Source organism: Macrobrachium nipponense, chromosome 26, assembly GCF_015104395.2.
Source record: "Macrobrachium nipponense isolate FS-2020 chromosome 26, ASM1510439v2, whole genome shotgun sequence".
Classification (NCBI taxonomy): domain Eukaryota; kingdom Metazoa; phylum Arthropoda; class Malacostraca; order Decapoda; family Palaemonidae; genus Macrobrachium; species Macrobrachium nipponense.
Genome location: NC_087215.1, coordinates 42,319,022 through 42,338,099, shown reverse-complemented (window position 1 = coordinate 42,338,099; position 19,078 = coordinate 42,319,022). Strand labels below are relative to the sequence as shown.

The 19,078-nt window shown below is 38.2% G+C and overlaps 1 protein-coding gene across 1 annotated transcript; it reads right to left on the bottom strand.

Annotated features, from left to right (window-relative positions):
• Window positions 1-15,392: 15,392 nt before the first annotated feature.
• LOC135199802 (uncharacterized) lies at window positions 15,393-17,013 on the bottom strand. The gene is made up of 2 exons (XM_064227943.1): window positions 16,486-17,013; window positions 15,393-16,269 (listed from the first exon to the last, which is right to left on the bottom strand). Exons 1-2 carry the CDS (start codon window positions 16,822-16,824, stop codon window positions 15,574-15,576), a joined length of 1,035 nt encoding a protein of 344 aa, XP_064084013.1. The 5' UTR covers window positions 16,825-17,013; the 3' UTR covers window positions 15,393-15,573.
• Between the last annotated feature and the right edge of the window lie 2,065 nt (window positions 17,014-19,078).

Genomic DNA, 19,078 nt, shown 5'->3' with positions numbered 1-19,078 from the left:
TGGTTACCATATGGTGACTGTTTACCCAGGAATTTATGAGCAATAGAGGTTTAGTTGAGAAAGTCAAAGAGTTTAAAAAGAAAATAAGAACTGGTGGGAGAGAGCAGTGCAGAATGAGTGAAGGAAGTGGATGTGTGGATCACGTTAGTGTTTGCTGTGAACCTGTTTCTTGAGGTGACTGAGGGATCGGGGGAGAAAGCTGGAGATAAACGCAAGGACCTCACGTGGAGGGTTAACGATTTACAATGTAGAAGGAATTGGTGGAGTAGCTGTGATGCTTGCAGATTTGAATTGGTAGTCGTGAAAAGCAACAACAAAGACTTGTGAAAAAATGTCACAATGTGTATATTTATGAAAGCGCGACAATCGTAGGTGAATGGAATAATGGAACACAGTTGTGACCGAATGATGGGGAGTTGCAGATTATCGGTTGATTTCTTTAGGTGCTCTTGTGTAAGTAATCTGATGGAAGGGAAAGAGAAGAGGTCAGCACAGAGTAGGTGAAGCAAGTAGCCATCTAAAGGAGGCAGTGGAGCCTGAAGAAGAAACAACTCTGAATTTGAATGTAGATTCAAACTCTTGCCAACTGTGTCTGGTAGATGATCAGTTTTATTATTATTATTATTATTATTCAGAAGATGAAACACATTTATATGGATCAAGCCCACAGGGGCCATTGGCTTGAAATTCAAGCTTCCGAAGGATGTGGTCTTCATTAGGAAGAAGTAAGACGAGGTAAAGGGAAGTACAGAATGAGAGACCCCACTTGTAAAAGAAACAAATACATTAATAGATTAACAAATAGAAAATAAAAAAGTATTAAAATGCAAAGGAGAATAGTACTAGGGTAGTAATATATTGCTTCTTCGCTTGAACTTCTATAAGTTCCAATTGCACGACTTCCTCTGGGAGGATGTTCCACAGTCCAGCGGTGTGAGGAGGAATACAGGACCTCTGGCACTGAGATGTTCGACAGCGAAGCACATTTACTGCATATTGATGCTGCTGTTCAGCGAATCTGGTTGCTCTCAGCAGATAAAGGGGATCAGGAATGAATTGCGAATGTGAAATATCTCTGCTGAAATACAACTTATGAAAAAGACAGACAAACAAGAGACCATCCGCCTATGGTCCAAGTCATAACCACTACTATTAGAAAACGGAAATCTACTACCACGAACCACTCCATCTAAAAGAGGTAAATCTGTGGCAGATGCAAACATCCACTCCGTAGATGAGTATTCTAGTAAAGGGAGTACAAGATTTTATCACTGTTATAAACATATAAGGCCTTACGATCAATGTCTAACTTTCGTGCGGCATTTGCTGAAGCTTTTATTAGATGTTTCTCAAAAGTTAGATGGGAGTCAGGTTACACCTAGAATAGTTAAAGCTTCAGGCTCATTCAGCAAAGTTCCATGCACCTGAAGGGGAGGATGTGGTGGGAATCTGTAGGGATCTGCTAATCAACAGTATGTTCGTTTTACTGGAGTTTAGCCTTATACTCCACCGTCTACACCATTCCCTGGTCAGGCCCATGGCCCGATTAAGGCTGAGGGCAGCTTCGTTCAAGAGTGGAGACTTTACTGCACCCACAAGTGTTGCATCATATACTGAACGACTCGTTTTCCATGCCAACAACCGTGTCATTTGTGTGCACTAAAAATAACAGTGGACCAAGAACACTGCTCTGTGGAACTCCACAGCAACTCGCTGATGTCTGCCTGTGAGGAAATCTTGAAGTAATCCTAAAACATATCCACCTACTCCAAGATTCTCAAGTTTATAAATAAGTGCTTTGTGATTTACTAAATCGAAAGCGACACCAAAATCTATCTGACTTACTCTGCTCTCAAAACGATCGTTTGTGGATGTTTTCTGTGAAAGACGTTTAAACTGCAGATATATAAATGTTTTCAAATAGTGTATGTGGAGTATAAGGGTGCAGATTGAGAAATGTTAAAGTACAGCAATAGATGTCAAATTTGAGCAAAGATAAGAACACAAATGGTAGTGATACAGTACCACAGAATGCAATTTCACTGTTTATAGAAAACCCTCCTGAGAATCTCTGTGTCCTCTGGTCATTTTTTCATCATTGGAATATTTCAGAAGACCTTGCATCAGAAAGCAGTATATCAGTAACGTGCTTTAAGAATTTGTTCCCCCGAGCAGGATGAAAACTGTCATCCCTAAATACCCTGACTGCGTGAATTTACTTTACATTTTTTTCCTTCCCACATTTGAGGCAGCAGTAAAATCAAAACCTCCCATTTGGATGACGACCCCATGATTAGGTCAACAAAGCACTCCATGATTGGGTCAACAAAGCAATCCATAATTAGGTCAACAAAGCACTCTATAATTAGGTCAACAAAGCACTCTATAATTAGGTCAACAAAGCACTCTATAATTAGGTCAACAAAGCACTATAATTAGGTCAACAAAGCACTCTATAATTAGGTCAACAAAGCACTCCATAATTAGGTCAACAAAGCACTCCATAATTAGGTCAACAAAGCACTCCATGATTAGGTCAACAAAACACTCCATGATTAGGTCAACAAATCACTGGGCCGAGAGAAACCAGATTCGTTGAACATCAGCACCAGTAATAAATAAGTAAATGTGCCCAGCTGCAGAACTTCCCAGTTCCACTGAGAATTGTGGAACAGCCTCCTTCCCTTCAGAGGATGTCGTGCAGTTGGAACTTCATAAGTTCAAGCGTAGATGCAATGCAATACTGCCCGAATACAATTCAACTTGCATTTTGGTATTTACGTACATTTTTATCTATTTATTAATTTGTATAACTTCTCTGGTTTTCTAATAACTTTGTGTTTCCAATACCTTTTACTTCTTTCGAATGAACACCTTCATATTCTTTGGAAGCTTGAATTTCAAGTCAGTGGCCCCTGTGGCGGCCTTGTTCCATATGGATATGATTCATCTTCTGATTAATAATAATAATAATAATAATTCCGATTTCATCAAGTTTTCGGAGTAAAGGTAAAACCGGAAGTGACGTTCTCCCTTGCGCTAAGCTCATACGAATATCAGATCGTTGAAATATCCATATAAAAAAAAAATGGTAGAAGTCTGTGCATCAGATGACTAGAAAGGGATTTCGACAGTTTTTAGGGAAGATTGCAAACTTTTGTGATTTACTAGGAATGGCGCAGACGTCATAACATGCACGCACTATTTTCATTGGTACAAATTTAGTACGGCATTTAACTTTTAAAAGAGATCGTTAAATCTTTTAGAGCAGCTCATTTCTGTTATGTTTGGAATGAAAGACAGTTATGCCTTATATCGGTTCTGATTGTGTTTGACCTTATTAATGTTCAACCGCAGTTTTCATCGGAATTTCCCGAAATGTTGCTGGAGGGAACTCGCGGCCCCCTTGTTGATTTCAGTGGATATGAAATACTGGCCGAGTTTCTATTCAACGGTGCCACAAAAAGAAAAAAGCCAAAAAAGTCCTTAAATAAACATATGAATATCTCAACATCATAATGGCAAGCAAATTTGAATTCCATATCAATTGGGTGTCATTTCATCACAGAACTTTGGAGCTTGTCCTCCTTCCTTGTGGCTGAGCAGAGGGGAAGAGAATGTCGGAGGTCTGCACGAAGAGGCTCATCATCATTTTGCAAAGCTGAGGAGCAAAACGTAGGACATGCCGCAGATCCTCGAGACCGAATGCTACAAGAATTTCACAGAAGACCTGAGATGGTTTGCCAAATTAAGCGATTCATATGGCCGGTTCCTTCCGAAATTCTATTCACTTTCTTAGAGAGTTGCAGGAGTGTGAGACTGTGTGCTTTATCTCTTCTGAGAGGTCCTCGGTGAATGTAGACATGAAATCGCTGATATTCATGACTTGTCTCATGAAAGTCTCGTTGGGATGTTTCTGTAGTATTGTCGTGGTTGAATGAGATCTTGCAGCGTTGAGCGATTGATGCGGAAACCATCACTGAGTCATCGCTGTCGTCAAGGTTGAGAGAATCCAAAGGACGAAGGTTTTATAAAGTTGTCGAGTTCCCCAGGAGTGACGATTTGTGAGAGGTTTTGCGGAAGCTTCAGTTTCCTGTCTCAGTCTCTCTTGTGTCTCGTTACAAAGAGCTTGTTGGACAACTCACTCGAACAACGTCAGACTTTCGTCGGAAGTGCCACTTAGAGACGTCCGCTTCCTGAGTAATAACCATCCATTGGTATACGGCCAGTGTGTCCTTCGATACCTACATTGGCATCTGTGGGATCTCGGGCACAAACTACTATTACATTCAGGGCCTCTGTAACACGGTTTTTTCGCAATAACTTTTTATCTATGCATTTCATAAATATAACGCTTATTCAGAATACACATTATATCTACACATAAGTTTTGACTGTATTCTGCTTTACGTAGGTTGAATGAATTTGGCACCTATAATGTAAAAGTGACTTTTTTTGAAGACGGGCCAACTTACTCAGAGAAAAGGTTTCGAACGCACTCGTTACGTAACTTATGACAGCATTTCTTCCCTCTTTCTCGATGGATGATTGGCTATACGTAACGAAGGCTAGACCTCTGGCAACAGTGACATAAAAATTTAAATACAAGCAAAGCAGTACACCTTTATGAACTCTGAAATCTCTCCACTGATAATTGTCATAATGAACAAACCAACAAAATATGTTAATAAATAAAAAAACACTTCGATTATTAGTCTAACTCCCAAAATAAGTTTCCTAAGAAATTACAGTCTACATTATTGGTCAGAATCAGATTGACAAGATGTAGGGAATAGTTGATAATTTTCAAAAACATAGTAGACAAGTCTGATTTGATAACTGCTGTATCCAATGTCAAGCAATTTTTATTTATTGGCTATCTACCTATTTACTGAAAAAAATAGCCGGTACCGTATTTTGGCTTTAAACCTTCTCCAATAATTATCGTCAGAATGATGACTTCATGAGGCTCCACCCACTTTGGCCTCGTTATAATTCAGGATAACACTGAAGGCTATCATGGGCATTGTTGGATTAGAAAATTTAACTTCTGGCTATAAAAACTCATTTTCGAGTAGTTGTAAGAAGTGCTAAATGATCCTCAAGGATCCCAGCAGTTGGCCTAAACGTTTAATTCATGTATATTATTGCTATTAATACTGTTGCGGCACTACTGCTACAGTAGTATTACTACGCTAGCACAGATACTCCACCCACATCTATGTATCGTTCCGCCGTTCATAAAGTCTTTGTCATGTTTTTTCACTGTGCAATAAGCCATGGCCTCCTCAGAAATTAAGTTTAACATTAGATGATAGGTTATTGGCGATGTTGAAGCTAAAGATAAAGTATGGTATCATTCCTTCATTGCATTATCATATTTACTATTTGTTTTGCTACATGTAATTATTTTAAAGGATAAATGAATTATGTTCACTTTACTTCTATAAATTCCCATTAGATGTACAAATAAAACTCCTAAAACTAGTCATGATTTATTTACAAAATGCAGTCATCATCACTCTCGAGGAAAAGATCATCTTCCCCGTCCTCATCGTCACTGGCCAGGCTAATGATGACTGGTTCTACTGTCTCTCGGATATTGTCCGACTCCCAATACTCCTCTTCGAAATGACGGGATTGTCGAACTGCTCCTGCCCACACTTCCGGGGTAACAGAAAGCCTGGCTTCCTCCAACCTGTCCTGCAAGTCGGATCGAGTAAATCGACGGAGGGAGGAACGTACGTCTCTTCATGACCTCCCACACCTGTTCAATTTCATTGCGCTCGGGGCGAGCGGGGGGCAAACGCACAACCTCATGGCTCCATTCACGGATGGTGTCATCAATCTCATAACTTCGCTCCGACCGATTCTTTTGGCAAATAAGCAGCAGCTCCGAGCGTGTGGCAGAAGGTCGGAACGATATCCTGCGCTGTTGTAGCCACCTGATGAGAGAACATAATAGAACATTAATACCTTAAATATAGATCATAAATTGTTCCATGTAGTACAAACAATAATGTGCCATTTGATAAAGTTCCCATTAAAATAGGTTAATTGACTCTTCGAACAATTTATAAATATACATACATACATATATACATACATATTTATATATATATATATATATATATATATATATATATATATATATATAGTGCTTCAGCATTCAATTATAAAGTGTCCAGAAGGAGTCCATGATACCAGATTTAAAAGGCCAAGTTTATTACATATGATACGTTTCGCACAACTGTGTGCATCATCATCTTGTGAATAAAATACAAAGACATATTATAAACAATCACATAAAGTTAAAAGGAATTCACAATTTTTAAAAATAAAGTCTAAAAAAGATTAAAAAGAGCAGTAAATATATATATATATATATATATATATATATATATGATATATATATATATATATTGGAAGTCATTATAATTTACCTGATGAGATCTGCCTTTTTGGTTGCTGATGTGGGGCATCGACTCTCCTCGATCAGTGTGCTATGATATGGTGCATAACTAAGCACAAGTACAGATGGTTCTGGAAGGGATGGCAGAAGTTGCGTCATTAGCCACTGTTTGAACAACTTTGCATTCATCTCGCCATGGCAGTCTCCCTGATTGGTCTTGGCCAGGTAGCACAGGTGTGAACCATCTATAAAGCCCTCATTCGTGCCAGCTGCCACCACCACAAAACGCTCACCTTCTTCAGGAGGAACCTGTAAGTGGGGCTGGTGACATCCTGCTTAGTGTCGGCCCATTCCTTGTTGTGGGCCATCCTTGTCGTAAACCAGGTTTCATCTACGTAAACGACCACTCTCCCCTCCTCCCGCTGGTGTCGTAGATCACTGAGAGTAGTTATCTGGCGGCATACAATTTCCAGAGATTCCTTCCTTACATACATCTTACGTTGGGAAGTTTTATACTTGAATCGCATAGAATGCAAGAGTCGAAGTACTGAAGCCCGTGATGTCTTTTCCGGAATAATGCCAGCTGTTTTGAGGTCATTTGTCAAGGAGCCAACAGTAAAATGTTCCTTCTCGGCAAACTTTCTGTGGATACAGCGGCGAATGGCACCAATCGTAAAGTTATCAAAGACAGGCGGCGCTTGTTATCCTGATGATGGTGAAGGAACGGAACTGGAGGAACGATTGACGGTGACCCTCACTGCACCTGCAGTCATGCCCAAAACATATCCAACACGGTTGTACGGCCTAAAGAAGAAGAAAAAAATTATATCGGATGATCCGTTGGTCTGCTGGAGATTTTAGCACATATAAGCTCGTATTTACTTTGGATAAAAATCTTATTTTAACAAAAATAGTTCTATAAAGACTGTTTACATACAATCTCTCTCTTTCTCTCTCTTGGTGGCATAGTGAATAGTTAATGGAAATGTTCAAAATCCTGAATGACATTACAAGTATTGTAATCACGTTACACTAAATACAAATCAGACCATAAACATTGGATTTAAATAGGCTATAGTAAGTATGGCCACAGGCTTTCTCTTGACTGTATAAAGTTGCAAGTCGTAAGACAAATGCAGTTTTGCAACCACAGGGACAATTCCAAGTCCTGTTAGCCATTCTTGACTGCTATGGGTTTCAGACCCGATGGAACAAGGTGAATGAGTTTCTGTCTGGTGTATGGGTGGGACAACATTTTGTCAATCGGTGTTTACCTTGCTTGCATAATGAATGTTTTTCGACGCTTGGCTTGTTATCATGGCGTCGGCTAGATAATTTTTACTCCATAAAAATTAAAACTATCAGGTTTAGGTTATTGATAATGCTGACAAAATTTGTGTGGTTGTAAAATATACATATATCAACTTTCAGCTACATCCGATGCTTTGATAAGGAGCAAAGTCCAAAAAACCGTGTTACAGAGGCCCTGAATCTCATAGTAGTACAATAACTCTTAAGGGAACTGGATATCCGCCTCTCTCTCTCTCTCTCTCTCTCTCTCTCTCTCATACAACATGTACGTAGTTAAGGGCTGGTGGTTCCGTGGGACAAGACAAAGGCCACTGCCACATAAATATTTTAGCAGATGGTTAGTGATGAAACTCCTTTACAGAAAAACTCTTTATATTTTATATACTAAAGGAGGCTTATCAACGTGGATTGGGACTCCCCCGTACACACACCATGCCATTCATATCTGTCATGCAACTCTCCCGAGTTAAGCGCTCTTTTCACCAGCATATCCTACTTGGTCCTTTCCACCTGACCCTGGCCGTCTTTCACCCATGTTAACTTTTTAACTACCATTCAATTCTTTTTAAGCCACATTCTCTAGGCATTATGTTAAGCAAACAATTCATCTCGGCAGCTTCGGCCTTTCTCCCCTCTGCAGTTTCTCTTCACTGTTCAGGATCAGTACTATATCATCTGCAAAAAAAAAAAAAAAAAAAAAAAAAAAAAAAAAAAATGTATGCTATTCATGACCATTTGGTCATTCCACATCTTTGCACAGTTCACACATCTTGGGTCCTCTCTCAGATTTCTTGCATCTCATATACATAAAGGTATTGAGTAGCCACAGATACATAACACACTTATTTCAGTCCCTAATTTACATCAGACCAATCATTCATGGAAGCTATCATATACGATACATCCTATGCACCATCTATATGTTCATGTTTTAAGTCCATGTGATTAAACCTTCCACCCTGGCCATGACCCTGGTATCTGCGCTACTCTTATCCTTGGTTTCTATTGAAATCCATCGAGATTTGTTGATCCTGCTGTGTGGGGTGATTTTTTCCCCTGCCAGTCCTACTGTGCTGGAAGGGTGATGATGTTCTAACCTCACCTCACCAATAGGAGACCCAAGATCAGTCCCAGACTTCCAGAAAAATCCATTTTTGCCGTTATTGATCTAATACAGTACCTACTTATTTGACCGTAGTATGTTGCCATAAGTGTTAGAAAGCGCATGGGGGCTACCAGCCTCATTATGAGGAACCTATCTTGTATATTAAACATCCTCAACACCTACATTACCTCTGTTTTTATCATTATCGTTTTCTCGATACTATATGTATATCATATACCACTGTTTCATAACTAGTACTTGATTCACGCACCCTCTTCATTCGCGTAAGCCCCCCTCATTCTTCCCTAAGGCTTCGTTTACACCAAGCGAATTGAAGCGATTCAATTTATGAAGAATCAACACGATTCTTGAATCGTCACACTAATTTCAATAATTTCAATAAACCGTTTAGACAAAGCGAATCGAGTCAATTCAAAACATGATGATTCGCCTGAAATTAGTGTGGCGAATCAAAACTAATCATAATTCAAAAGTTGTGAAAAAAGTTTTCATTTCGTGTTTTTTTTCCGGTTTTTTTCCTTGCATCTAATTTCTCCATTTTTTGAAGACCTTACTTCTAGTACTATAGACTAAAGATGTTATTTAAGACTCCTACCTTCCTTCTAGATTAGGGGAATTAGAGGAATAATCGAAATAATTTTATTTGCTTGCTATCTATTTTTATGTGAATTTTTGTTTTATTGTTGTATATATAGTGGTAGAAAAATTTTGTTTTGATATTAGGATATGTAACATTAAAAAGAATACTCGAGTATATATGATTTTATTTTCATCGGTTACAAAGAAAAATTAAAAAGTTCTTTTAGTTACAAGTTACATCACAAAAACAACATTTCCTTCAATATAACGTGAATTTTATTAATAAAAAAAGTATAATTCTTTCATTCAATGATACTTGTATGAAAAATGTAAAGTAAAGGTCAAATAGCAAAAAGAAAAGAAAAATTCACCAGGTAAAAGTGCTCGTTGAAATCACACTAGCTACCATTAGAAACTCAAAAGTAATGATTTGCTTTTAACAGTGCTAATCATTGGTATGAAATATTGTAGAAAAGAAACGCTGCAACTCGTTCACAAAATTTAAAGGAAAGAGTATAAACAGGTTAGATGTAAATTGAACTAAAACATTTAATTTAAAATGAACTTTATCACCAAAAACTTCATTTTCGCTGTTTGAATCCAATGGGTTCATTTCATCTGACACAGACTCTAGGTCTTCATCTGAGTCTTCTGAGGAATGGTACTGGAGTTGCAGTCTTATCTCTCAAGCTTGATACAGAGAAGCATCTTGTTGACGTCATATGTAGTGGTGACAGGGAAATGCCTGCCTCAGCTGCCTGAGGTGTTGAAGCTTGATGAAATCGTTCATCTACTGTCAAATGATGAGCAACAGACACAAGTTTGGTAGTCTTGTTTATTGATAAACTCTTACTCTCAGCAGAGTGAATATGTGAGTGGTGACTGAACCATCGCGCAACAGAGGCACTGGTTGGTGGCAAATTCAGAATTCCAATTGCCACTTTTGACAGATATGGCTACACTAGTAGGTCCACACTCCGCCAAATGAAGGATTTGCTGAATAGATTTTTTTTTTTTACCTAAATTCAGCTATTTCACCCAAAACTTTTTTCTCATTTGTACCAGTCATTTGGGAAGCTACTTCGTGTTCCAATTCAGTAGCATCAACTGCCTCTTCATCATCCTGTGTAAAGGATGAACTGACAGGGAGACTGTCAGGTATGACAGATTTACCTGTCATGCCTGTCAGTTCATCGAAACTGACGTTAAAACGTACGTGTGGACGACAGTTTGTGGGCGGGGTCAGTCCATTCACCAGAACTGGTGATCTGATGGAATTACCTAGTTCTTTCGACCGACTGACAGGTGATCGCACGTGTGGACGGACGTATAACCAACGATTTTATAATAGTTCGCTGTTGAATTTCACCAGGGAAGGATCTCAGCTGCTCGGAGCAGAACATGAATAAATTATGTATAAACCTAATTAATTTCAATGTTAGACCCTGCAGCGCTATTTGTAGACCGTTGTAAGTCCAAATCATATAATAAATAGAAACATTTCCATTTGATAAATACAATTTTTATGAAAGGTGTTACTAGAAAGTGTTCAGGTTACAAGCGTCAGATTCCTTATTCATGTTGTGAGCAAGAGACTGGAGACAATGCCTTACCGTTCCAGTAATGTAGAATATGCTGATATGATTTTTACTTATGGGTTTTGCAACAGTGAACTCCACTGTTATAAAAAAGAAAAAAAAAAAAAAAAGAAATCGGCGATTAGGCCAAAATGAATGAAATGCTTCCAAACTAAATGTGTTCTTTAGATACTGAACAAAGGGGAAAAATGCAAGTATCACTGAAACCTTCTCCCTCTCCTTCAAAGGTATTCACTGCAATTCGATAAAGGAAAGAAAAGCAAGCCGATTGGATTCTCCCCCTCAATCAACGATGGACCTATTCATTAAACGCAGATCAAAGATTTAAAACATATTTTCAAAAATCTTTATTTCTCCATCAAAAGTATTCATCATACACCAGTCGAAGGGAAAAACACACTCAAGAAAATGTTTTCATCCCTGTCAGATGAAAAAGAATGGGAACATTATGGAAAATTCTCTTTCTTCAGTCTTTCCTGAAAAAGGTAGTACGTAATATTCATGCAGTAATCGAAAGAGGTAAAAATGCTGACGGTGTTCAAAGTGCAGTAACCTCCCTACCTGCATTCCCCTGTCATCATGAGTACTTTCATTAATTATCATTCAGCATAGGCCAATGGAAGGAATTAAGGTTGGCGGAGTCAATACTAATAATATCTGATATGTTGATACAGCGCTTGTTGCGGACTCCCATGATAAACCTCAAGCTTTAATCAGTACTTTACACCAATCAAGCAGAGAAAGAGGTCTGTCAATAAATATCAAGAAAACAGAAATTATGGTTATCACCAAGGAGGAAATCCCCACCAGAATAGATATAAGAATTAATGCTGAAACGGTTAAAAAAACTGATAGTTTTAGTTATTTCGGATGCTCTGTTACAAGTGATGGAAAATGCGAAAAAAATTTCAAGAAATAACCAACTCGAAAATATCTATGAATCGAAGGAGGAGGTTTGTGAAATGTTTTGTTTGGTCTGTATTGTTGTATGGCTGTGAAACTTGGACCTTGAGGAAGGCAGACGAGGAGAGGTTACAGGCTGCAGAAATGTGGTTTTGGAGAAGGATGTTAAAAATATGGACAGAAAGGAAAACTAATGAGGAAGTATTAGAGAGAGAGTAGGCGATGAAAGAGAGCTTTTGGCCTCGGTGAGAGGTAGACAAATGTGGTTTGTGGGTCACATAGTGAGAAGACAAGAACTAGAGCATCTCTCTCACCTAGACAAAAATAAATGGATGGATTGATTGGTGAGAATGACTGGAGGAAGAATGTCTGCAGCTCAGTTGCTGCAGAGAGCCGGAAATAGAGAGGAATGGCGAGCCATGATTGCCGACGTCCATGGGGATATGTGGCACCTGGATGATGATGATGGATAGGCGTATTCCTGACTCCTTATTCAACTATTCTGTGACATTTACACTACTTTCTTGATATGTAAAGATAATCATTAAAATTAAATTACAGTGAAGTCAGTTCACAGGTGATGTACTTATTGAAGGGAGTGTAATTTTACATTTTACAAAAATCTACGAGAAAACACTCACAATTAAAAGAATAGCAATCCAGTTGCCTAATGCACTTCATCAACCCTCCTCCCACCCACCCTCACCTCGCCCCCTTATCCCTGACTACTCAGACATTACGTACACCATGTTGGCTGAGGGCAGCGTTAAGGGAAAACGGTCATTTAAAAAATTCGCATCACTGACAAACGAACTCTTAAAATGCATATGTCTATAGAACATTTTCTGCTCAGATGTGACCCTTTCTTTCAATTCCCGAATTATTTACATAAATTCTGTTATAACCCTTCATATATATATATATATATATATATATAAATATATATATATATATATATATATATATATATATATTATATATTATTATATATATATATATAATATACTATATATATATATATATATATATATATATTATACACACACATATACATATACATACATTACATACATACACACACACACACACATATGTGTGGGTGTGTGTTTGTGTTTGTATTCTTAGTTATATATGCATGCATATACTACTCCGCCTGATGTTGTTTGATGAAATTTCATCATAATCAGTGTAATTAAATCGTGAATTGATTGTGTGGCTATTCTGAAATAATTACGGAATGTGGGCGCATAACCTCTCGAGTTTAGGATGCCGTGTCCTGGACATAGGAAACGCCTGTTATTTCTTCCACTTCCATCCAACACTGACTGAATAAACCGGAGGCTGACCGCTCTCTCGCTTCAGCCGCGCCATTAACGCCGTGGTTGCCTCCTTAGTCCTTCTGTTGAGTCTGTTCTGCACACCATTCAACAAACAAAACTTGGTTTGTTAACAGTATTGTTATATTCTTAGTAATATTCGAATCCTCTGCTCTCGAATTCATCTTTTCTTTCATTGACGATGTTCCCGGGAAAGACTCGCACATAAAAAATAAAAAGAAAATTATTCCAATAAATACAAGAAAAGAGCTGGAAATAAATGGCTGGAAGCTGACTAAACATATACGAATGAATTTGGTGATTATAAGATATCAGTGATAGGGCATTACTGAAGATTACGCTGATACTTTTCATTTGTCTAATCGCGAAGTCGAATCTTGTTAAAGGCCAAAGTTTTAAATGTTATGCACTCGTCAAAAAATCTTGGGCTTATCTCAGTCTCTATCTCATTCTCTTATCAATTTATTCATGGAGGTATGTACGACAGCTTTTACAAAAAAAAGTTACGTATGTAGAAGTCATGAGACTTTGTGGGCCATTTTTCTATATTAATACTGAATTGTTGTTAGGGTTTTATATAATAGCGGAGTTACAGATAAGAGTAACATTACCAATTATCCAGCAGATAGAAATGTAAACATTCTTTCTAACCTCCTTAACAAAAACAGCTCAACTTTGAAGCTGAATAACCAGCAGTTTTCACGAGAGAGAGAGAGAGAGAGAGAGAGAGAGAGAGAGAGAGAGAGAGAGAGAGAGAGAGAGAGAGAGAAAATGGCATTTGGGTTTACATCTCCATAATCGTCAAGGTTGTGTTGAAGACACTTAGTTTATTGGGAAGGAGAAGTTTAGCTTCAGAAAGACAGGAACGAAACAATGAGTTTTTCATTCACTTCTGCCTTTTCAAACTGATTAGCCAAAACAAGTTTGCCATATACTTCAGACAGTGAGCGACAGAACATCTGATTGAAGCAAAGGAGAAACTGGTAAGTCCACCAAAAAGTGCACTTTGAGAGTAGCACCATAGAGTTTTATTTCTTTCAATTGCAGTCATTTGTAGCTAAGCATAAACTCTCCTGGCCACAACTCGTAACTGGGTTCAAGCAATTACCTGATTTGTATGTGGCTTCATTTATAATTTGTTCACAAATATAGATTCAGAACTATAGTCAAATACTCTTAAGGCTTGGCAGTCCGTATGAGAACTGGCATTCACTTACTCCCTCCCTGTGGTGAGCAGCGAAATCACCAACAAACATAAAAAAGGCCTTTCAGTCATATCCTAGCCGGGTCTTGAAAATGAAGCCCAAAATCTATATTTAGATTACAATGAAAATACTGTTATGCCTGACATCTACCTTCACTGCTTAGGCCTCATTGCACCTACACTCCTGACAGGTCTTATGGGAAACTGGGCACTTACTCGTAATGTAATGTACACTGTAGTATCAGAAATGCCAGTAAGCAGTAATGGTTTCATGGAATGAGGAGCTGGGGCGTTCCTCATTTAAAACACCAGCTGTACATAATATCACACTGTAAAGGCAACTGCAGCGTAACTTATACTGCCATGTTTTCCACGACTATTGCAGTACATCATAAGAGACTGGCCAGGTCAAGGATGCTCATGTCCAGGATTTTGCTGAACATCTCCAGCGAGTATGAAAATAAAAGTTGACGATAATGATAGGTCATACTTAAGAACAATCATAGTAATAATGATACAGTAATATTATGAACTTAAATCTGTATAAAAAATAATTATATTACATGCGAAAGATAATAAACTATCAGAAAAATAGTTCACGTGATGGAGCCCAAACACCATGCAATGGAGGGTACTTCCAGGATAGCCTCTTCACATGAAGGAAGGACAGGAGTGATGGTTTAGAAAATGAAGGTGAAAGATGAAGGTCAGGAAAGATCAGGATGAGGCAACATCCTGATGATTCAACAGGTATCTTAAGTCCTTCTATGAAGCGCATCCAGCATACCATTCAACAAACAAAACTTGGTTTATCATTATTATTATATATTGTGTTCTGTGATATTCGATTCTTGTGATCTTGAATTAAATTTTTGTCATTGAGGATTTGTCCCTGGAAAGAGTTCTAAATCATTTGATGGTAAATGATGTTAAGCATTTTGGTTATCATCATTTTATTAGATTTTATAGGAAAATATATTTTTATGTAGGTAATATATTAAACGACTGTGAAGATAAAAATCACATACTTTAAATACAATTCATTCCCTGATATAGACTTTGATGTCGCGGTGAGGACGAAGAGGAGGTTCATTCATTGTTATTTACCACTGAGAAACAGCAGCATCATTTTGTGCTGTTATAGAAGTGGACTGATTGGGGTTCCTTTGGAGCTTCATCTTGGCTATCCACATATGGCGTTCCTGTAAGAGCTGCTGTTGCTGCTGAAGCAGCAGCTGATTCCTCTTCTCCTCTCTTTGCAGTTCCCCTTGCAAGGTCAATCGCTCATTCTTCTTTCTTGCATTATGTTCCTTCGCTCTGATGTTGGCAAGTTTTCGTATGTGGTTGAGCTTCTGCTCTCCTTCTGGAAGGTACACGCGGGAGCTTCTGTGCTGTCCAGGACGTCTGTTGGGTTCTTCAAGCAAAGACTCTTGCGCTGAGGTCATATTGCTATACGCATAGCTTGTCTGCACTAAATCAAAAGGATTACTGATATCGCTCCCTTCAGAGTATTGGTCGTTGGTTGTCCAGGGATCTATAATGGTGGTCATCCCTGGGATCCTGCATCCATTATGACTGTTTGTCCGTCTTTGGGTTTTGTGAGTTTCTGTGTCGTTATTTCCTGGCCACTGCAGGGGCAACGTTTCGTCAGGCTGCCAATGTGAATTGCTCGTGAGACTTGGAGTTGCTCCACTTTGCGTTGAAACTGTAGATGTGAGGGTGGTAGTATAGTTGCACACATGATGGTAGCGTTTGCTTTGACACCGAAATCCTTCTTGCAGATCCGTAGCTGCTGGTTCCTGGAACATTTTCAAGACTGGTTATTTTAGCAAATCCTTAATAAATAAGAAAGATAATTCAATATCAGTTTCGTAGATAAAGGCTCAGGATAAATATGAAAAATTATTTATTGGAATATATGAAGATATTTTTTTAATATATTAGGAATTAGTCGTTTGTGTTAGTAAAATTAACAGAATTTCCGTAATCTCTTTAAGGATAAGAAATAGACTCACCATGACTGGCGATTGCCACGAGTTTTCCAAGGGTGGAGGATCACTCAACTCGAACCTCTGGGTTTCTGTCGTTTCTCTGAAAAAGCTGTCGACCAAAGAGTCGAGGGAGTCAGAGTCGACGTCGAATCCAGTTTCTTCCATGATGTCTTGGAAGGAAAGGTTATTGCATAATGAATTCAGGTCGCTTGCAAGTGCATTCGCTTCTTGGGGGTCACAGAAAGATGTCTCATCTAAGAGAGGGAAAGAACAGAAAGCGTCTTCCGTCTGTGAAATTGGATAGTGCAGATCCCCAAGGGCGTGTGGGTCACATTCTGTCTGGTGTTGTTGATCCCTGAACATCGTTGTAGCAGCGTTGTTGAGTTTGCGTTTGTAAGCGGCAGTTCAGTAGATTTTGGATTTAGCAATTGGATTACTTAGAATTAAGTTAGGGAACGGATATTCGCTCCAAGTAGGACTGAATTGATGGGGTCTGCAGGAGACGCTATGTTTGATTAAGTTTTGCTGCCTTCGGAGACAAGGCAGTTAGTGATACAGGAGTCACAGAATAAGGGGTTTTATCCGTGAAGCGAACGCTGCTCATTCGTTTGTGGTTGTTACGTTAGGTGAGGTTTTGCGTGAGTGTAGAACGAAAACTTCGTTTGGCAGTATCGTAGTGCCTCGGGGGCCAAACGTTTCGTTGCCGTCAGCGCCGGGAAAGGGACTCCTTTCGGGGAAGTTCATTTGGTATATGATATGCGTGTGCGTTGTCGACATAGATTTGATCTTCGCCTCACTTTGATACGCCATTGGATAATGCGATCATTCTTGTTCTCCTTTTTTGGGGGGGTGGGGGACTGTCTTTAAAGTTGACCGGTGGTTTCAAGATGAGAATTCTTTATTTCATTTTTCTCGTCCCATAATGTTTTGTTCTTTTGTTCATTAAATGTAATTAAATCGAGGAGTTGACGTTACACATTGTCAACTATGGTGTTGAGTGGCCGTTTATTTTTTCAGTAATAGAAAAGAAAGCTTCTGTTAGTCTTGTTTGATGTTGCAGACATGAGAAATTAGTTAATTGTTCGACATTTCCCAAACAGCTTTTTAAAAAGCTTTAATTGATTATCACCTCATGGTCTAACACGCAAGTTGACCGTTATTTTTGCCTTTTGCTGCAAAAATTTATAGAATGCCAGAACACCATGTTACTTGGACTTTTGATAGAAAAAGTATTTATTTTGATCATTTAATTTTCAAGTACTTATCAAGGAAGGGTTCCAGATGAGCACATATTGAATAGTGTTACATTCAGTATTATATGAAGAGATGGTTTCTCTCCATTTTCAGTTTATGATTTCTTTGGGTTTTTTTTTTTGACGTTTTTCAATACTCATTATATTATTACTTTTTAGCTTGTAAATAAAATGTTCTAACCCGATGGGTATTGGGGTATTGTCGTCCTTTGCCAGATGTCATAGTCGTAGGCTGTACCTTATGAAATGAAAATAACTGGTTACTCTATTATCCAGGTGATAAAATTGTGGACTGATATTGATCGAGAGATCTATTATCTAAATCCTTGTGTATTTGGGCTGATCAGTTCTTCAATGTTTTGGTTATTCACTTCTCTTCTCAAAGCAAAGCTCCTGAAACCGCATCCTTCTCTCTTTGGCACACACACACACACACACACACATAAAAGATTGAAACAATCAAACACTGTCATGAAATTTGTGCCTTTCTGTGATTACTGATCCACACCATTTCATACCAATGTCATTTCCATTCCAACCTATTGTCCATTATATGCATATATATATATTATTATATATATTATATATATATATATAGATATATATATATATATAAATATATATAAATTATATTAAATATATTATATTATTACATATATATATATATAATCTATATCTATATTAATATAGATTATCTATATATATATATATATATATATATATACAAATGGACGATAGGTTGGAATGGAAATGACATTGGTATAAAAGGGTTTGGATCATCAATCAGAAAGATGCAAAATTCATGACAGTACTTTCTTTGAATGTTTCAATCTTACCTTTTATAGTCATCATTTTACTGTATTATAATCCTTAAATTTCCTTTGTTTTCAGTTTTGATTTGAAAAGCAACACAATTTTCATAGTTTTGTTTTTTCTAATTTCAGTTGTGTTCCTTCGGATGTTTTTCTCCCTCAGTTGGCTGCTGCCTGGTTCAAGTCGCTCTCTCATTATCCCCTTAGAATATTGAGGTCATTGGTTGTCCTGCCTTTTCTGGGTTCCGTTACTGCTCCTGGAACGCGTTCGAATCTCAGTCCCAAAAGGGGATCTCAAATGCGCCAAATGCCCTATTTGACAGTCATCCCATCCTTCTCCCTCATTCACTCATAGCCTCTGTGTTCCCTTACCTTACCTTACAGACCTTACATCTTGTCGGGTTGCCCCAGGTCCCTCAGTGTGAGGCACCTTCTAATGTCTACCAGAGAGTTGCTAGTACATCTTCCGGTATATTTTGCATCTTCCAATCTTGGATGGTCTGGGATGCAGTTTAGATATTTGTCGAGCTTATTCTTAAACACATCTACGCT